Source organism: Sminthopsis crassicaudata, chromosome 1 (assembly GCF_048593235.1).
Source record: "Sminthopsis crassicaudata isolate SCR6 chromosome 1, ASM4859323v1, whole genome shotgun sequence".
NCBI lineage: Eukaryota > Metazoa > Chordata > Mammalia > Dasyuromorphia > Dasyuridae > Sminthopsis > Sminthopsis crassicaudata.
The window spans coordinates 267,256,036-267,278,365 of record NC_133617.1 but is presented as its reverse complement, the minus strand read 5'-3'; the positions used below and the strand labels follow the sequence as shown (position 1 = coordinate 267,278,365).

The following is a 22,330-nucleotide window of genomic DNA, read 5'->3' as shown; positions in this document are numbered from 1 at the left end:
ACTTTGATTTTCACTCACTCTAGATTTATGACCCAACTAACACTTTGGTGGTTATTGTTTACTGATCCTTTAGAATAGCCTTCTTGCTTCTTCAATGAATTCAGTGCCTGACTTACCCTGACTCAGTTTTTCTCTGCTCCCCAATTCCTGCCCTTATACTAGGAAACTTTGGCATGAATATTCATACTCACTCAAATATCATAATTTCCTTATTCCTCAAGTTACTTATTTTCTATGACTTCCTCCTCTACCCCAATCTCAGATAAGTGGTTGGGTGACAGAAATGGTCATATCCTGGATCTTGCCATCACTCACAAATGCACCACTTCCATGTTAATGAACTCTTGACTTACTTATTCTGATCATAATCTGACATCATTTTAGCTTTCCTTCTTTCTTGGAACTTTAAATCTTGTTCTTCATCTTCATCTTCACTGTGACCTCTAATTAGTTAGCTTTCTAGCAGATTGCTCCCTCTCTCATCCCAAATTTCTCATTAATTTTCAGTCTCTCCCTCTCTACTGTTTGCTTCCCTATTACCTACAATTGTGAAACAATTGGGCCAAGCAGAGGATTATACATTTAAAGTGGGAAGGAACCTTAGAAGTTATTTAAAATACTTAATATACAACTTAACATACAAAGAACTTGAGCTTTAAAGATGATGAGAAACTTGTCCAAGCACAAAATGGGAGAGGTAAGATTTAAACCTAAGACCAATAATTCCAAATATAGTTACATTTTCAATGTACCATTGTTGTTGTTGTTGTTGTTTGTCCTTTGTTCTAGAAGAGGACCATGCCATCAGGAAGATGGTGCCATCACTGTGCAAATGAATTGGATTTTACTGAGGGAGGGCTGTGCAAGGTCACCTGCCTCCCTTTCCCCTTCAGAGCCATCTGCTTCCAGTGATCAGAGATAGAAGCAGATAAAAATGGGATACCTTGGCTTAATATATGATTTTAAAAAGAAAATTAAAATGAATTCAGGAGAGTAGATAATTTCAAAAATCATCTCAAATCTTCATATTATTGAAATATTTTCCTCTTAGGAAAATTTTACTTTGCTTTGTTTTGATTTATGAATTGGTTATTTCTTATGCAAAGTGAAATTTCATAAGTGTTTACTTCTATCATTCACTCACTTAACTTCTTGAGAAATAGTTGTGAAGCTGATCTTTCTTGTTGCAACATAAGATGCAGCTCTTAGACAGTTAAGAAAATATTTTACATGCTGGTGTTGAAATCATTTGGAGGTATTAATAGAAGTTTAAATTTTTATGACAACAACTTCCTGAAAACAGTTTTGAAAGCTTTAAGAATTATGAAGAGTAAAATAATCATCCACCATTTCAGAGGACCAGTCTATCCCTAACTATCCCTAACAGAAGGGTGACTGATTGAGTCATATATAAAAGTTTTGCTTGATTATGTATATTTATTACAAGAAATTTAATTTGATTTTCTTTTCTTTTTCACTGGCTGATAAGGTAAAGGGAGAGAAAATAGAATTCTCTTAATTTAAAAAATGAGAGGTGGAAGGCTGCTATAATTGTGAAATGCATACATTTTAAAGTGAGTACACTATGTCATTACTTTTTCTGTTTTCCTTTGTTATAAGAAACCTCTCATGAAATGGGAGTTATCTGTAAAACTTTGTAATGTAAAAAATAAAACACACCAATAAAACTTTAAAAATAGTTGTTCTTGAAATAAAGAAAATTTGAAGTTTTAGAACTTTTCCACAAAATGTCTTGTACAAGTGATGAGATTGAGGTATCAATACATTAATTCAAAATAAACACATGATAAATTCACAGTGGCCATTCTCTTTGCCAAAAAGAAGGATTATTTAGAAGATTTTATAGACAAAAATAAGAGGTAAAATAGACACTTGAAATGGCAAATATGAAATAAAGTTGGGAAACCTTATAGTTAGAAATTCCTTTGGAAGACTCTATTAGAGGAATATGACATGAAACCTAGGCATGCAATTGACTGGCTGGTTAGACTGACCACAGAGTTAGCTAAAGTAAGAAGAAAGGCACTATTATTATTTTTTTAATTTTTAAAATTTTATTTATTTATTTTATTAATTTTATAATTATAACTTTTTTTGACAGTACATATGCATAGGTAATTTTTCTTTTTCTTTTTCTTTTCTTTTTTTTTTTTTTACAACATTATCCCTTGTACTCCCTTCTGTTCTGTTTTCCCCCTCCTTCCCTCCATCCCCTCTCTAGATGGGAGGCATTCCCATACATATTAAATATCTTATAGTATATCCTAGGTACAATATATATGTGCAGAACCAAATTTTGTTGTTGTTGTTGTTGCAAAGGAAGAATTGTATTCGGAAGATAAAAATAATCTGGGAAGAAAAACAAAAAAACAAACAAAATGCTCACAGTTTACACTCATTTCCCAGTGTTCCTTTTCTGGGTGTAGCTGATTCTGTCCATCACTGATCAATTGGAATTGAATTAGATCTGCTCTTTGTTGAAGATATCCACTTCCATTAGAATATATCCTCATACAGTGTTGTTGTTGAAGTGTACAATGTTCTGAGAGGATAGATGGTCTGCACCCAGAAGACCAGATTCTAGAACTGTCTAAAGATTAGTGAATTGAGATAGTCTGGGAAAGCCAACTTCCTTTTTCTATGCGATATACTTCATAGTTTACAATTGTCTTAATTTATGGTAATCAGACAGTCTGGGAAAGCTAAGTTCCATCAAAGTTGTCTCATAGGTTGTTGTGAATATCTTTAAAGATTCTAACTAGATTGGAGACAGGATGGATGAATTAACAATAGACTTTGACTTCAGCATTTGACAATTCATATTATAAATATCCTTGTACCATGGATTTTTTTAATCCTTTGATTTTATGTAAGGCCAGAGAAACTGAGGCAAGATAGAGATTAGAAAGTATTTAATAATTTACTTAAAAGGGAGAGATTTACTGGGACCAAATGGATCCATAGTTTGGTCCTAGGGCTATATGAGACCAGTGTCTCCACAGATCCAGCAAACAATGTGAGCTCTCAATGACCTATATACATATAGCTCGAACTCAGGGGGTAGACTGCGACAGGGGTGGAGTCAGGTGCTGAAAGTGGGAATTGGACTATGAAGGGTGGGTGAGCCACAGGAGATGGGAGGAGGCATCTTGATAATATGGTATCTGACATTCAGGTAGCTTGGGATGGGGAGAGGTATTCTGATGTTCTAAAACATAAGATCTTTTATCCTTATCAAATATTCTGATAAAGAGGGAGGGGAGGTTTTGCAGGACTAAGCTTTGAGCTGATAATTATAAATTAAAACAGAACAATTAGAGAAACTGAGTTAGGACTGGGTCAGGATAATTAGGGAAACTGAGTCAGGACAATAAAAAAGAACTGTGGCATAACATTTATAAATGTTTGCTGGTGCAGATCACAATCTCAATTCTCTATTTTCTTATTCTGTGTAATTATTGCTCATGTTTCCTTGTAATATTTCAATTTCTTTGTTCTTTTTTATATTTCATGGGTACCAATCTTACATTTGGAGCCTTAATCCATTCATTCTCTCCCATTCTGATTACATGACTTCATTTTGTCTTAAGAAATTTCCAGAATCTATCCATGTCCCTTTGTCCCATTTTCTATATACTCTCTTGGTAATCTCATATATTCCTATGACTTCACTTATTTCCTATGCAGATAACCTGCACATTTTTTCTCTTTTTATTTAGTTTTGGCTTCTTATTTGAGCTCAAAACTTAACTTCCAATTGCTTAAACTAACTCTTTCCTTAATGTCTCAATATCTAAATATCTCTGATATTCAGTCTGAAACTCTGCATGCACTCAGGTTCAGCTACTGTTATCTTAAGTAACTCAATTATTTCCTTAAACAATACTTAGCACAAAGAAACAGTTGTGTCCTAATGGGACAGTTTGCTAACTATGGCAAACAATAAAGCATCCTCACTACCAAATTGAAAAGACTACACAAAAGACCAAAGTCATGCACAAAATACTGAAGACCAGTTTTATCTCATTCCTAGTTAGGGAATAGGACAGGAAATTGGAGGAGGGAAGAGAAAATGGATGGGTTTAGGATTGCATCAAAATATCTAAGTGAAACTAATATCGAGACCAACATATCCACTTAAAAGAGGGAAGAGGAATAAAAGCTTTTTGAAAAAAATATAAAATTAGATAAACTGATAAAAATATATAATTCATAATTTTAAATAATACCTCAGAGTTGTCTTAATTTGCATTTCTCTGATCAGTAGTGATTTGGAACACTCCTTCATATGAGTGGATATAATTTCAATTTCATCATCTGAGAATTGTTTGTTCATATCCTTTGACCATTTATCAGTTGGAGAATGGTTTGATTTCTTATAAATTAGGGTCAGTTCTCTATATATTTTGGAAATGAGGCCTTTATCAGAACCTTTAACTGTAAAAATATTTTCCCAATTTGTTACTTCCCTTCTAATCTTGTTTGCATTAGTATTGTTTGTACAGAAACTTTTTAGTTTGATGTAATCAAAATCTTCTATTTTGTGATCAATAATGATCTCTAGTTCTCCTCTGGTCATAAATTCCTTCCTCCTTCACAGGTCTGAGAGGTAGACTATTCTCTGTTCCTCTAATCTATTTATGATCTCATTTTTTATGCCTAAATCATGGACCCATTTTGATCTTATCTTGGTATATGGTGTTAAGTGTGGATCCATATCTAATTTCTGCCATACTAATTTCCAGTTTTCCCAACAGTTTTTTTCAAATAATGAATTTTTATCCCTAATGTGGTATCTTTGGGTTTGTCAAAGACTAGAGTGCTATAGATGTACCCTTTTTTTGTCCTTTGTACCTAATTTGTTCCACTGATCGACTGGTCTATTTCTTAGCCAATACCAAATGGTTTTGGTGACTGCTGTTATATAATATAGCTTTAGATCAGGTATACCTAGACCACCTTCATCTGACTTTTTTTCATTAGTTCCCTTGCAATTCTCAACCTTTTATTCTTCCATATGAATTTTGTTGTTATTTTTTCTAGGTCATTAAAATAGTTTCTTGGGAATCTGATTGGTATAGCACTAAATAAATAGATTAGTTTGGGGAGTATTGTTATCTTTATTATATTCGCTTGGCCTATCCAAGAGCATTGAATGTCTTTCCAATTATTTAAATCTGACTTTATTTTTGTGGCAAGTGTTTAGTAATTTTGCTCATATAATTCCTGACTTTTCTTTGGTAGATGGATTCCCAAATATTTTATACTATCGACCATTTTTTGAATGGAATTTCCCTTTGTATCTCTTGCTGTTGCATTTTGTTGGTGATATATAAAAATGCTGAGGATTTATGTGGATTTATTTTGTATCCTGCAACTTTGCTAAAATACTGAATTATTTCTAATAGCTTTTTAGCAGAGTCTTTGGGGTTCTCTAAGTATACCATCATGTCATCTGCAAAGAGTGATAGTTTGATTTCCTCATTTCCTACCCTAATTCCTTGAATCTCTTTCTCGGCTCTTATTGCCAAGGCTAGCGTTTCTAGTACTATATTGAATAGTAATGGTGATAGTGGGCAACCTTGTTTCACTCCTGATCTTACTGGGAAAGGTTCCAGTTTATCTCCATTGCATATTATGCTTACTGACGGTCGTAAATATATGCTCCTGATTATTCTAAGGAACAGTCTATTTATTGCTATATTCTCAAGCGTTTTTAGTAGGACACTTTGAAATTTTAAAAAACATACCATATAAAATGCTAACAACCATGAAAAAAAGAGAAAGAAAAAACTCTGTAATATAAAATCCCCCCAGAAAAACTAGCAAAGAAATTGAGGATATAAGTATGCAAATACTTATTGAAGTTTAGGTCCACATGCAGATAGATTCCTCCAGTTCAGGGTATTCTGAGGGTCTTCACTTTTAAAATTATGACTCATGAAGTTATACCAATGTGTTTATCTCTAAAAACTAGTCAGAGCAGGCAAATGACTGCAAATTAAGGGGGTGTTCATCAAATGGGAAGTGACTGAACAAATTATGCTATGTGAATGTAGTTCAGATTGTAATAAATGAAGAGACAGTTTTGGAAAAAAATGGGAAAACTTGTATGAACTGATAGAAAATTAAGTAAGCAGGACTTCCGACCAAGATGGTGAAAACACATCTGCTTAAGCTCCACGTTTTCTCTCAGAATTTATTTCATGACAAGCCTCGAAATTAGTGTTTGACTGGAAAAAAAAAAAAAAAACCCATAAATAATTACCAGGAGAAGACATCCTTGAAATTCACCAGAAAATGTCTGTTTTTGTTCAGGGGCAGGGACTAACAGATTGGGCGCAGACTGAGGGCAAGCAGCTAGAGAGAGTATGGTAGGCAGTTCACACTGCACAGACCAGAGAGAAGAGGGGTTCGTTCTCTGCCATTTCTGTGGAACAACCTTTACCACAGTGTGGATATTCTGTGTTGGCAGCAAGCCAGGATCAGCAGAAAAGCTGTAAACACAGGAGGTAAAGACTATAAAGCTAGTTTCTCTCGGGACCTTGCCATCTGACCTGGAGTGATTCAGCCCATTCTTAGAGCCTCAGAATCTCAGAGCGCAGATGCAGCACAGCCATTGCTGTCCTGCTAGTGTCTCGCTGCTACTGCCTGAAGTCTGTAGAGGAAGCCCGGTAATACCATCCAGCCTTCCCCATCAAAAGCAGACTGCAGTTGTTTTTCTTGTTAATTTGTTTTCTTTGATTCTTATCTGACAAAATGAGCAAAAAATTTAAAAGGACTCTAACCATTGATAGCTTCTATATGGATAGGGAGCAGACTTTAAACCCTGAGGAGACTAAAAACAGACTGTCTCCAGAGAAATCCCCAAAGGGGGATATGATCTGCTCCTCAAAATATAAAACAGTCATAGAAGAAATCAAAAAGGCTCTTACAAGAGAGCTAGAAGCAAAATAGGAAAAGGAAAGGGAAGCTTGGCAAGAGAGGCTGGATAGGTCATTCCACTCATTTAAAGATAGAATAGATAAAGAAATCAAATCCTTGAAAAACAAAATTAGTGAGTTGGAAAAAGAAAATAGCTCTCTAAAAATAAAATTGGTAAAATGGAAAAAAAATCCATAGAACAAAACAACTCACTTAAAAACTCAATTGGACAATTAGAAAAAAGATATTAAAAAAGTGAGTGAAGAAAATATTTCATTGAAAATCAAACAAATAGAATTGAATGACTTGAGGAGACACCAAGAATCAATCAAGCAAAACCAAAAAAAATGAAATAATTGGAAAAAACATCAAATACCTTCTTGGGAAGACAACAGACCTAGAAAATAGATCCAGGAGAGGCAATCTGAGAATAATTGGACTTCCTGAAAAATATGATGAAAAAAAGAGCCTGGAAACTATTTTCCAGGAAATTATCAAAGAGAACTGCTCAGATGTATTAGAAACAGAGAGTAAAATAGACATTGAAAGAATTCATTGATCACCTACTGAAAGGGACCCTAAAATCAAAACCAAGAAATATAGTGGCCAAATTTCAGAACCATCAGATGAAGGAAAAAATACTGCAAGATGCTAGAAAAAAATCAATTCAAATATGGAGGTGTTGCACCCATGTTAGTACCCTATATATCTTAGAATCAGCTGGAGTCAGGATAAGCAAAAGTCTTTATTTTTTGGTCTTTTGGGGTCACTGTCAGGGGATTAGATCTAGGAATCTACACACCTCCTTCCTCTCTCTCCTCTGCCCAAGAATGATCTGGCTTCCCTCCTCTTCCACCCTCCTCCCCTTCTTTCTCCTCACCCACAGATAGAGCCAGCACAGAGTTGAGTAGGGTTATCCTCCAAGCATATGTTAATAGAGTATTGTCCAATTGGTAATTAGCCTTAAATGCTGGGTTATCTAGGTTAAGTGCATCTGCTCAGTTCTAGCCCTTTACAGGAGGAGCCACAGTAAGGATTACCCAGGATCTAGCAGCATCCACATTAAAGGATCAAAGGGCCTGGAATATGATATTCCAAAAGGCTAAGAAACTTGATATGCAGCCAAGAATAACTTACCCAGAAAAAATGAGCATCTTTTACCAGGGAAGAAGATGGACATTCAACGAAATAAATGAGTTCCATCTATTCTTGATGAAAAAACCGAATCTAAACAAAAAGTTTGATCTCCAAATATAGAACTCAAGAGAGTCCTAAAAAGGTAAAAAGAAATCTTGAGAACTATATTTCTGCCATAAAGATATACAAAGAATACATGTATAATTTGTTCTAGAAACTAGAGATGGGAAGGAAATTATACCAGGAAAAAGGGTAAAGCGGTGGTACTACATCTCACAAAGAGGCAAAGGTAACCTATTATATCTGAGAGAAAGAATGGAGGGGGGTGAACATAGTGTGTATCATATTCTCATTAGAATTGGCTTAAAGAGAAAAAATATAGACATATTCGATTTATGGTGAAATTCCTTTCACTTCATTGAAAAGTGGGAGGGAAAAAGTGAAAAAGGAAGGAGTAAGCTAAGTGGAAAGAATACGGAAATTGTGAGGAAAAGGGGTAAAATAGGGGGAGGATCTCTAAAGAGGGGGAGGGATACTAAAAAGGAAGGGCTGTGAGAAGCAAGTGGTGCTCACAAGTTTAATACTGAGGAGGAGGGTAAGGGGGAAGAAAAGGAGAAAAGCATAAGCAGGGGTTAATAAAATGGCAAGTAATACAGAATTAGTCATTTTAACCATAAATGTGAATGGGGTATACTCCACCATAAAGAGGAAGTAGTTAGAAGACTAGATAAAAAGCCAGAATCCTACAATATATTGTTTATAGGAAACACACCTGAAACAGGGTGATGCATACAGAATAAAGGTAAAAGGCTGGAGCAGAATCAACTATGCTTCAGGTGAAGCCAAAAAAGCAGGGGTAGCCATCCTCATCTCAGATCAAGTAAAAGCAAAAACTGATCTAATTAAAAGAGATAAGGAAGGGCACCATATCTTGCTAAAGGGTAGCATAGATAAGAAGCAGTATCAATATTAAACATATATGAACCAAGTGGTGCAGCATCTAAATTCTTAAAAGAGAAATCAAGAGAGCTGTAAGAAGAAATAGACAGCAAAACTATAATAGTGGGAGATCTTAACCTTGTACTCTCAGAATTAGATAAATCAGACCACAAAATAAATAAGAAAGAAGTCAAAGAGGTAAATAGAATACTAGAAAAGTTTGATATGATAGATCTTTGGAAAAAACTAAATGGAGACAGAAAGGAGTACACTTTCTTCTCAGCAGTTCATGGAACCTATACAAAAACTGACCATATATTAGGACATAAAAATTTCAAACTCAAATGCAGTAAGGCAGAAATAGTAAATGCATCCTTTTCAGATCACGATGCATTGAAAATTACATTCAATAAAAAGCCAGGGGAAAATAGACCAAGAACTAATTGGAAACTAAATAATCTCATATTAAAGAATGATTGGGTGAAACAGCAATCATAGACATAATTAATAACTTTATCCAAGAAAATGACAATAATGAGACGTCATACCAAAATGTGTGGGATGCAGCCAAACCAGTAATAAGGGGAAATTTTATATCTTTAAAGGCCTAGTTGCATAAAATAGAGAAAGAGAAGGTCAATTAATTGGACTTGCAACTAAAAATGCTAGAAAAGGAACAAATTAAAAATCCCCAGACAAACACTAAACTTGAAATTCTAAAAATAAAAGGAGAGATTAATAAAATTGAAAGTAAAAAAAAAACTATTGAATTAATTAATAAAACTAAGAGTTGGTTCTATGGAAAAAAAAACCAACAAAATACACAAACATTTAGTAAATCTGATGAAAAAAAGGAAAGAGGAAAATCAAATTGTTAGTCTTAAAAATGAAAAGGGAGAACTAACCACTAATGAAGAGGAAATTAGAGCAATAATTAGGAGTTACTTTGCCCAACTTTATGCCAATAAATTCGATAACTTAAAGGAAATGGAAGAACATCTTCAAAAGTATGCCCAGATTAACAGAGGAAGAAGTAAGTAGTCTAAATAGTCCCATTTCAGAAAAAGAAATAGAACAAGCTATTAACCAACTCCTAAAAAAAAATCCCTAGGACCAGATGGATTTACATATGAATTCTACCAAACATTTAAAGAACAATTAGCCCCAATGTTATATAAACTATTTGAAAAAATAGGGATTGAAGGAGTCCTACCAAATTCATTTTATAACACTGTCATAGTACTGATACCTAAACTATATTATAAAGCAGCAGTCACCAAAATCATTGGTATTGGCTAAGAAATATACTAGTTGATCAGTGGAATAGGTTAGGTTCACAGGACAAAATAATGAACAACTTATAGCAATCTAATGTTTGACAAACCCAAAGATCCCAACTTTTGGGATAAGAATTCATTATTTGACAAAAACTATTGGGAAAACTGGAAATTAGTATAGCAGAAATTAGGCATGGGCCCACACTTAACACCACATACCAAGATAAGATCAAAATGGTTCCATGAATTAGGCATAAAGAAGGAGATCATAAATAAATTAGAGGAACATAGGATAGCTTACCTCTCAGACTTGTGGAGGAGGAAGGAATTTGTGACCAAAGGAGAACTACAGATCATTATTGATCACAAAATAGAAAATTTTGATTGCATCAAATTAAAAAAGCTTTTGTAGAAACAAAACAAATGCAAATAAGATTAGAAGGGAAGTAATAAACTGGGAAAACATTTTTACAATTAAAGGGTCTGATAAAGGCCTCATTTCCAAAATATACAGAGAATTGACTTTACTTTATAAGAAATGAAGCCATTCCTAATTGATAAATGGTCAAAGGATATGAACAGACAATTTTCAGATGATGAAATTGAAACTGTTTCCACTCATATAAAAGAGTGTTCCAAATCACTATTGATCAGAGAAATGCAAATTAAGACAACTCTGAGATACCACTACATACCTGTCAGATTGCCTAAGATGACAGGAACAAATAATGATGAATGTTGGAGGGGATGTGGGAAAACTGGGACACTGATGTATTGTTGGTGGAGTTGTGAAAGAATCCAATCATTCTGGAGAGCAATCTGGAATTATGCCCCAAAAGTTATCAAACTGTGCATACCCTTTGACCCAGCAGTGCTTCTACTGGGCTTATATCCCAAAGAAATACTAAAGAAGGGACAGGAACCTGTATGTGCCAAAATGTTTGTGGCATCCCTTTTTTAATGGCTAGAAACTGGAAAATGAATGGATGCCCATCAATTGGAGAATGGTTGGGTAAATTAAGGTATAGGAATGTTATGGAATATTATTGTTCTCTAAGAACCAGCAGGATGAATACAGAGAGGCTTGGAGAGACTTACATGAACTGATTTTGAGTGAAATGAGCAGAACCAGGAGATCATTATACACTTCAACAACAATATTATATGAGGATGTATTCTGATGGCATTGGATATCTTTAATAAACAGAAGATCTAATTCAGATCCTATTGATCAATGTTGGACAGAATCAGCTGCACCCACAGAAGGAACACTGGGAAATGAGTGTAAGCTGTTTGCATTTTTGGTTTTCGTCCCAGGTTATGTTTACTTTCTGAATCCTATTCTTCCTGTGCTACAAGAAATTCAGTTCTGCACACATATATTGTATCTAGGATATACTATAACATATTTAAATGTATGGGACTGCCTGCCATCTAGGGTAGGGGGTGGAGGGAAGGAGGGAAAATTCGGAACAGAAGTCAGTGCAAGGGATAAGGTTGTAAAAAATTACTCATGCATATGTACTGCCAAAAAAAAGAGTTATAATTATAAAATTAATAAAAAAAATGAGAAGAGAATGAAGGAAGCAGAATCAGGGAAGAATTTTTCAACTACCTATGGAGACTTAGTCTGTCATTTCAAGAGGACTTTGGGAAGTGGTTAGAGAAGGTGCTAAAGATAGAGCATAAGTGGTTAAGAGCCGCTTATCATGGGTCCCCTTATGCTTATCCAAAACAGACCAGTGATACCTACCACATTATAATGTCATCATGCTGCTACTACTGATCCTGGTCTCATTCCTATAGGATGGGTGGAGTAGGAGGTTCCAGGACATTGAGATGTTATAAGTGATTGACACAATATAAGCAAAGGAAATATTAAAATATAGGCTAACTTGCCTAGAGTATACATAGATAGAGTATACATATACTAGGCAAGGATATGTGATATAAAATCAAACTTAATAAAGGTTGCAGCCAACTATTGGACTCCCATGCCTCTCTCTATTCCCCTCACCATGAGGCTCATCTTAGGACCCAATCACAGCAGACAGATAGCTATTGCTTTTAAACTCAAATGTTGGGTTGTTTAGGCAATTTTCATAATAGAGTATAAATGAGTCAAAGCAATTCTATTTTATACTTTACAGTCTTGTTTCTTCTTTTTCTATTCAGCCATATTTCTTACTGCCATTTGCTCCCCAATTTTAATATGTCTATCACTTTCAGGGTATTTAAAGGGCTTATTTGGGTTTGTACAGGCCTGACCAAAATTTATCACAATAGGATTGCTTCCTTCCAGTGTTGGAAGTCTCTAGCAGATGTTGCTCTACTGGACATATTGTCTCCACTGCAAACTGCTTTTTGAGGACGTAGCTCTATACTGCTCATAGTCTTGACCAGATGCTGTTTTGATGGACTACACATAAGTTCTATCACCTCCAGTTTCTGGCTCAGAGGAAATATTTGTCTTAACCATCAAGCTTTCTTCGCTAAAATCCTAAAGATTTTCTCCAGCTCTTTATAGAAAAGGCAGAAAGAAGTCCTTTCAGGAGCAGAAAACACCCACTTTTGTTCACAGTTTCAGCCTGAGACATCCCATTTTTCAAGCAGGAAATTTTGCCAGCACCAAGCTCTTCAGAAAAGGAATCAATTCAATGTAATGAGTGTCTTTAGGCTTAATCTTTTATATGATGTTTTTCTCCTTAAATATTGTTTGAGCACCTCATTCAGAGACTTCACTTTAATTTATGTAGACAATCAATAAATATACTTCCCAAATTTTAATTTCTTATATGTAGAATATATATCAGGAAGTGGTTATTTGTTTAATAATTACCTAACAGTTCTGGAGTTTGGATTTCTGATTTTCATACCCTAATTTTTTTGTAAAAGGAGAAATTGAGGTATTGAAATCTAGACTGTTGACAAATTTTCTGTAAAGGGCCAGATAGTATTTTAGTCTTTGTGGGCCGAGAGAAAAAATTGAGGATATTATGTAACTACATACCAGGAGAAAAAATACAATATATCTCTGTGAAAATTTTATTGATATCAATAGTAATGTTGATAATAATAATAAAATAAAATTTATTGTTATATGGTTCTACTAATAGAAAGAATAGTTTTGTTTTAGTCTTTTACTAGGGATAACATTTTGTCTAATTGAGGATTGAAGTTGATATCCTTAATTATCAAAATTAAGTGCAAATATACATATGCTAATGATGATTTGTGATGAGATTTTATAGATCTCAACTTTGAAAATGTCTTTCACGTAATTAGGAGCTGTCAAATGCTGATGACAATCTATGAACATTGTTTTGATTTAGTACACTTATTGCTTAGAAGGTATTTGTAGTATTCTCTCATATTCTTTTCTTGTTATTTACCTTTTAGCATGATTGCGGATTTATTACTTCCAATTGAAGATTAGGATAAGTTTTTCAATTGCACAGTTAAACAGATTTAGAAAAATGGAAATTTCTTTTGCACTTGCATTAATATCTGAAAAGTACTGCTATAACTATAGTTATAGATCCACTGCAAATTTGTCTAGGAATGGAGATCTTGCATCTTGTTTTGACTTCTGTCAGCCCATGATATATATAAAGTAGCTGAACATTATTTGTAATTCAAACACTGTTAGTTATCATTAAATTGATATATTGTAGCATAACTTTTGTATATAAACATGGTCTTCTCTTGTTATTTTAGGTTGAATTCATTAAAAATATTACCAAGTTTTCAATAAAAGTTAATTTCCCAAGCTATTCAGTGTTCATTAATAGAAGTTGAGGCAGTTATTATTTAGAAAAATTTTGATCCTTGGTACTGAGATGAAAAAAATCATAAAGCTTCCAAAATGTCTTTTCTTGATTTACCATGATGAGTATACTGACAATAAAACAAACCAAAATGTTGTATTATGGTTTTATGAACTGAACTCAAAAGGCTGCTGAATTATAACTATATCACAGTGATTTATAGTGTACCAAGCAGGAGTGCAAAGTGATGAAGTGCCACAATACTGTCTGTTGCAACTCCTCAGCTCTGCCTCTATAACATGAAAGTGCCCATAGACAATATGTAAAGAAATGAACATATTTATTTTCCAATAAAACTTTATTTATGGACTATAAAATTTGAATTTCACATTTTTTTCATCATGAAATATTTTTTCTCTCTTCAATCATTAAAAAAAAGCAAAAACCGTTCTAATTTGTAGACCTTACAAAAACAGGTGGGAGACTAAATGTGGCCCATGAGTCATAATTTTTCAATTCCTGCTCTAGACCAGTCAAGTCAAAGAGAAAATATTTTAAGCAGCAATGTATTCAGGAGCACTGATCAAAACTGCTTAGAACTAGTTGCAAATAATGAGAAATGAAACGAGAGCCAGTTACATAAAAAAAACAAAGAAAAATTGAGCATAATGTTATGGAAAGAATGAACTTTAAATGAAAAGTGACTTTCACACATTCCTTTTGTAAAATCCATGACAGAACCATCTATAAAATGAAAATGCAGCATTCAAATGAAATAACTTTAAATAGTATAAAAGGGCTAGACTTGCAGCTTACATATAGAAAGAGGGAGACAAAACTATTAGGGAAGATGGGAAAGATATTAGAAAAGATATAATCTTACCTTTGACAAAAGAGGAACTAAGTCTCTCAGAGTTTGTTTTTTTTTTTTTAACTTCTTCAATGTCAAGGAAATAGTAGGTGATAGAACCAGAGCATTTGAATTAATTTCTTCTAATTCCAAATAACTATGTCCTTTTCATTATATCACTATTGTCTATTGAAAGTCTGATATAAGTAAGAGTTCTATGTCAGATTTCCAATTGGGAAGGGAATAAACATTTATTAAGAGCCTACTATATGTCAAGCTTTTTACAAATATTTTCTCGTTCAACTCACAATAATCCTATGAGGTAGGTGCTATTATTATCTCCATTTTACAGCTGGGGTATACAGAGTTTAAGAAATTTTCCTAGGGTCATATCTATAATAAAATGAGGCTAGATTTGAACTCAGTTCAGTTACTTATAGACAATACAGCAATAAAAGGAGATTACTCCTGGGTTTGTGTATTCAAAAAGAGGAAAGAAGGAAGGAAGGGAATAAGTAATTATTAAAGACATTATTATGTGCCAGACACATAAGGAAGAGAAAATAATGGACTTGGCATTTCTTAAAATTGGAACCTGACAAGTGACAGTAATTTAAATGTAGAAGTGGGACATGGAAAAGGGAGGGGAATTCATCAACTTATCTTGCTCGGGAAAGTAAAGATAAAAATATATTTTGGTAGTAAACATAAAAGAAAGCAAACAATAGACCGTACTGACTTTTAGAAGGGGGAAGAGGAGTGTCTGAATTTGAGGTTAAAAAATCAATGTGTCATACAAAATGAACTATAACTACAGAGGGCTGTTTATGACAAAATAGGGTGGTGGTGGAGTAATACCCAATGAGGGAGGACAGATAAACTGAAGGAGACTGTGGTTGGATATTTCTAAGCAAAATAAACTTTAGATATCTAGTTTCTTTTTAAATAGGGAAATATAACAGAATCTTATGGTGATAAAATGAACTTCATGTTTTTTGGATGAATCTTCCCATGTTGTAAAAAGATGGTAAAATGAAGTAGAAAGCAAAAAGCATAGAAGGAACATATTTGAAATGTAAAGATTTATAAATGAAAATGAGATTTAAAAAATTGTTCCAATTTTTAAAAAAGCTGGATTGGTAGTAATGATTTTAGATAGAACAATAGAAGAATATATGACAAGAAAGATAAACAGGACAATTTTGGTTTAAGAGAAGTTGGGAGAGAGATTCCAGTAAAAAAATGAGATTCTAGTTGAGACTTATAGAAATCCAAGGAAGTAAGTAGATAGAGTAGAGGAGGAAGTGGGTTTTGAACTTGGAGGACATCCAGCCAGTCAAAATTCTTGGAGCCAAGGAATGTATCTTGTTAGTGGAATAGCTAGGAGGCCATAAAAACTGGAAGAGGTTACTTGAAAGATAAGAGGGGACTATGTTATATAGGTCTTTGATTACTAAACAGAGCATTTTTATATTTGATCCTGGAGTCAAAGAAGCCACTATAGTTGTCCAATAAGTAATATGAATACAATTATAGATACAAAATGAGATTGGATATTAATATAATCATAAATGGGATCCAGTCCAATTCCTAATTTTATAAAAGAATAATCTCAAATAGCCTTCAGAATAGTAATGTCAAATTTTGATCAATATGGGGGTCACTAAGTAATACAGAACAATGCCTCTGGGCTGCATATTTATGTAGGAGATCACAAATTAATATTATTTGTTTTATTGTATTTTCATTTATTTTTGCTAAATATTTCCCAATTACATTTTAATCTGAATTGAGTTTCCCTCAGGAGTATGTGTGCTGTTTGTGGCTCAGGAGGCTAAGCATTTGACATTTCTCAAGAATAGAATGAGAGGACTAACTATAAGGATTAACATCACAAGTGTAGCTCTGTGATAAGCAGAAACAACCTAAATTCAGATAACATCATTGCCAATGACACCTTATACCTTCACATGGATTTGGCTATATGGATTGATAGAATGTATTTTTCAACTGGAAGAACACAACAGGATATAGAGTAGAGTTCATATTTCAAATGTTCACTACCCATTTGAAATCTGCCTGGTTGTAACTCATCTCTGGAATAGTTCATATCCTTCAACAGATTTCACTGGAACACGTATGAATTTTATATTGAGTTTTGCTTTAATCTTTTTTTTGTGTGTGGCAAAGGGATGATTGTTGCTACAAAACTATTCATTAATTGAGTATGAGTCACTAAATGTTGGGAGATGGGCAGGAAATCCTCATCACTCTCTGACTTTTGGACTTAATCCTATGAACCTGGAATAAATAGATGAACACTTCTTTTTCTTATATTTCTCATTGACTTCTCAAATGAGAGTCATTCTTAGCCATATGATGTATACTTACAATTACCTTGTATTTCCCATGATTGTTTGAGTCACCTGCAATTTTGATTCTTTCACAGTGTGTTGTACTATGATTGAGATCCATTTAAAATTACTAGAAGAATGTTATGATTGTTATGGCTTCAGAGGGCATTATGCAATTTTCCCCTCCAATGAAATGTGCTCAGATTTCTTCCTATTTAAGTCTGAATCTAACTTATTTTCTTTATACCGTGTCTTTACAAGACATAAATATGCACTAGTTCAATGTACTTCACAAATCAAATGGACATCGTAATATGAGCAATATGTGTTCTTTGGCCACTTAGATTTTCTGTTTACACCCAAAACTGATTCTCAATAACCATGGATTTTTATTGAGGAAGTTTCTTAGTATTTGGATATGTAACTAAACTAAATCTAACTATACTAAAATTTTATTGAAAAATGTTTATCTATTTGGATTTCAAATGACATCCTCTATGATAATGGCATATTTGGTGATTCAAATGTCCCTTTCACTTGATATTGATCTAAAAAATAATTCTGACTCTTACCCTAGTGCAGGGGTTCTCAAACTAAGGCCCACAGGCCAGATGCCACCACTGAGGTCTTTTATGTGACCTACCAGGTTATGGCAAGTGGGCTGAGGGGTGGAGACAGAGTGTGAGTTTTTGTTTTTACTATAATCCTGTCCTCCAACAGTCTTAGGCCCCCTATTTAAAAAGTTTGAGGATCACTGCCCTAGAGGTTCCCAAAGCTTGGGTTCTGATGGAGTTGAGACTGATATTTGCTATTGATCTCAAAAGGTCATATTTTCTTTGGCTCATTTGTCCTCACTGAAAATTTTTTCCTGGGAAACTACAAATTGTGCTTATATGTAAATTTCTAAGAACTAATGGTATCATGCTCATATTAGTAGCATCCATTCTTTATTTTTAATGATAGAAAATGCAAAAGATGCAAAAAGGACTAACATGAGTTTATTAACATATATAGAGAAAAAAGCACTCAGTAGTTTATCAACTTTTTTTTTTTTTTTTTTTTTTTTTTTTTTTTTTTGAAGGAAATGGAAGGGTTTGCCAGGAAATACTTTGACACTTCTGTGGAATCCCTTTCTCCTAAAGCTTTTTATAGAATTTCTTCCAAATTCCAAATTATGATTTTGCTTCCTCCTAGAGGGCAAAGCACATGTTGGGGCTGGTGGACAGGAAAGGATTTTTTTTTTTTTTCATTAGAATTGTATTGTCTGAATAATTTACAGTAACAGCAGGAAACAAATCACAGGTTTTTTTATGTATCCATTTTGTGGCTTTTGTCTTTTAAAACTCTTCCACTTCTGAAGGCCAAGTGAATAATTGTTTTCTTTCTCCTCAGAAATTCTTTCTCTTTCTAGAAAGTGAGATCCCTGAACCTGTAAACTTTGAAGAGATACTATTGAGCCTACCACCAAGATTGGTTCTGCTCAGGACATTTCCCTTCTCTTCTAGAAGATTATATTTCAAGATTATATTGCCTATGATACTTTCCTTCTCTTCTTACATTAGATGTTCTGCAACTCTGTGAGCAATTCTCTTGGGCAATGCTTTCTGATTTCTTCCCCTCATTGAATTTGGGATTCAGTTTATGTCTGAGTCTACCATATGTTTCAGTCTTGTTCAGTCATTTCAGTTGTGCCCAATTCTGTGAGCCTATTTGAGGCTTTCTTGGCAAAAAATTGGAGTGTTTTGTTATTTCCTATTCCAGCTCTTTTTGTAGATGGGGAAACTGAGGCAAAATGGGCTAAATGATTTGACCAGGATTACACATATAGGAAATGCTCATGGCCATATTTGAATTCAGGAAGATGAGTTTTCTTGACTCCAGACTTGACACTCTTATTCACTGTGCCACTTAGTTGCCTTGGTTTGGATTTTGGATTGGATTTGGTTTAGATTTTGCTGCTTCTTTGTCTTATCCATTCATTAAAGAATTTCCTAATTACTAATTAAGTGATCTTGAAGTGGATAGCAGAAGAGAGTATGGAGGCTGAAACCCCTTAAGCCAAGCTCTGAATAATCAAAACTTAAGAATTCATAAGGATACTCTTTTTTTTTTTTAATGCGAGACCAATAAAATTCATACCAATGGAAATCTAAGGTTGTTATTCCTGTATACCCTCTTATGAAAATGTAGCTGGCTAGAATAAGGATTGTTGAAGAGCTCTTTAGTGGGAAAGGAGGCTAGGCTCTGAAACAGATTCTAAGAGGTATAATGTGACCACTGTGAAACATGAAAGTTCCTGTTTGTTATGCAATGTGTACATTTCATTATTTACATGATTTCACTAGGTGATTGTGGAGTTGTGTACATAGCAAGTCCTGACTGTAACACTGTCAGCCTCTGAGAATAAAATAATTATATTACTCATATCTTTGTATCAGAGTTTTCTGTGAAGAACAATGACTATTTTCTATTTTAATTTATTTTTTTAAAAGTCACTAAGCTGTTTTTACCCATCCACAAAGTCCTTGGCTATACTTTGTTTCCAAAATTTCTACTGAGCATATAAAAATGAAGCACTAGGTAATAGAAATTCTGAAGTGAGAAACAATTCAATTCAACAAATATTTTAAAATTAGTTACTATGTGCAAATTGCTTTTTATGCAGTTACAAATCTCTTTTGTTTATCCTATCTTCTCCTAAAGACCATGGGGATTTTGGTTAGCGTCTGAGAATAACCGTATTCTTTTTCTTTGACATGACCAAGAAAGATTCAAAGCAGTTTCTGATATATTAGACTATTCACTTATTCCCCCTATCTTCCCTCTTTAGGGATTATTTCTGAGAAGCAGGAAGCAGCATGGTAAGGGGAAAAGAGATAGGTTGGATTGGATTCAAATTCTGATTTTGTTGCTATAATAATAATAATAATAATAATAATGCATGTTACTTTGGACAAATCATTTAACCTTGAAGAGCTTAGTTGCTGTTTGTCCTTCATTCTGGAAAAAGGACCATGACATCAGGGAGGTGATGCCATGTTGTGAAAGTGAATTAGATTTGAGTGAGGGAAGGCTGCAATGTCCCCAGCCTCCCTTTTTCCTCTGGAGCCATTTGGGTCCAGTGGCCAGATATAGATCAGGATGACTGATGCAGTGGGATACCTTGGCTTTGTAAAATTAAGTTAATTAATAGGTTTTCATGATGGAGGCAATGCTTATTCAGTGATTAGTGGTTCTTCTAAAATCAGAGATTAAGTGATCCCTTAGGTCATTTTCAGTTCAAAATCTATGATTCTGTGATTGATATTTCTCTCTTAGTTATTCAATAAATAAATAGCACCTATTAAGTCATTAAGGTGCTACAGCACCTGTTAGCTGTTCTCAAAATTGGACTGAAGTTTAATATTAGGGGAGTGAGGGGATAAGGAGGAAGAGGAGGGAGTGAGCCAGGAATCTTAAGGGTGGGGAAAGAATTTCAAAAAATAAAAATAACAAAGGACGAAGATAAAAACAAACAAACAAACAAACAAACAAAAAACACCCAAGCATTAGTGTATTCTTTCATTTTAGTTAGTACTATACTATTACTCCCATGGGATGTTTCTTGATAATTTTTCCATTCCCAAGGCAAAGAGACTTATTAAGACTTACCTCTTTTGGAACACATGCTCCACCCCTAGTGAATTCGTACTTTTCACTGTTTCTCTTGTCTACCTTTACGGTTCTAAGTTATATAAAGTAGGACTTTAGACACACACTCACATTCTGCAAAACAAACCTCTGGGTCTTGCAGCTGCACATATACATAAACGCGGGCACAGACTTGGGAGCACTCAAACGCGAGGGGAACACAGACACAGATACACACACACACACACACACACACACACACACACACACACACACACACACACACACGCATTCAGAGCCGGGGAAGTTAGTATTGCCTAATTGGTCGGCAGAGAACAACAAGCTTTCTGTAAAGTCAGGATAGTCAGCCCGGAGAGAGGAAGGTGCGGACGAACTGCCCATGGCTGACTTGAGCTTCATTGAAGATTCTGAACCCTACACTGGAAAGGAGGAAGATGATGAAGAGGAAGAGGAGGAGGAGGGTGTGGAGTGGGGATACGAGGAAGGTAATAGAAGACCCGGTAAAGAGTTGGGTTATCGTGGCGGGGAATAAATCTCCTGACAAATGGCTAGGCTACGAAAATCCGGGCAGTGTTAATCCTCAGTGTGGTTTTGGATCTTTTATGTAAACCAGAGGAGTGGGGGTCGGTAGGGCTGGTGGCGAAGAGAGTAGGCACGGGCAGCCCTGCAACGTCTAGCGGGGATTGAAGGGTACAGGAGAGGTGAGATGGGCAGCTTAGAGGCAACAGTTCAGCTCTGCTCCTTTCTTTTCTTGCTTGCTCTGGGCTGACAGCTGAGCGCTGAGATCCTGCCCTTGGGAACTGGGAGAAGGCCCAGAGGGCGCGGGTCCGGCTAAACTGCCGCTAACTCCTGGAGTCCCTGCTCGCTTTCCAGCAGGGACTGATTTTTATTGTAGTTGAGATTTAATATAATTGTCGAGGACTTTTTTGTAAGTAAAAAAGCTTTTGCACCTGCGAGAAGAGCTCTTTATCTATTCCTCTTCTAATTTCCTGAATTTTCTTTTCCCCAGTGGCTCCTTATACACTATATAAAAACAAAAAAACAAAACAAAACAAACAAACAAAAAACAAACCGATACTTCATTATTTGGATTTCCTCCTCCCCTCCCCCTTTATAATTGTACAATACTGTATCACTGTATAAACTTGATCTATATATGTTTTTGTGTATTTAAATCTAACCAGGGAGGCACACAAACATTCTGTAGTTCGTCTTAGTTTCACCAAATTTAGACAAATTATCTTAATGAGTGCCAGTCCGGCTCTTTATGATTCCACACTGGGTCTCCTAAGACTTGTGTTCAAATTCTTTCTCAGACATTCATTCAGGGCTGTCACACAAGGAAAATCACTTAATCTCTCATTGCTCCAGATGACTCTACAAGTATGAATTGCTGATTTACATCCCTTT

General features: G+C 34.7%; 1 protein-coding gene and 1 long non-coding RNA gene across 2 annotated transcripts in view; one reads left to right on the top strand and one right to left on the bottom strand.

Moving 5' to 3' along the window:
* The window catches only part of LOC141549317 (uncharacterized), a 96,236-nt gene extending 75,185 nt beyond the window's left edge, over nt 1-21,051 (bottom strand). The window contains exon 1 of the long non-coding RNA XR_012484322.1: nt 20,921-21,051. This is a non-coding gene — a long non-coding RNA (uncharacterized LOC141549317). The remainder of the gene's footprint in view (nt 1-20,920) is intronic.
* Nucleotides 21,052-21,178: 127 nt separating this feature from the next.
* Nucleotides 21,179-22,330, top strand: part of CA8 (carbonic anhydrase 8) — a 152,675-nt gene continuing 151,523 nt past the window's right edge. The window contains exon 1 of the mRNA XM_074278741.1: nt 21,179-21,405. Coding sequence (XP_074134842.1) covers nt 21,300-21,405 — 106 coding nt within the window. The 5' untranslated portion in view covers nt 21,179-21,299. The remainder of the gene's footprint in view (nt 21,406-22,330) is intronic.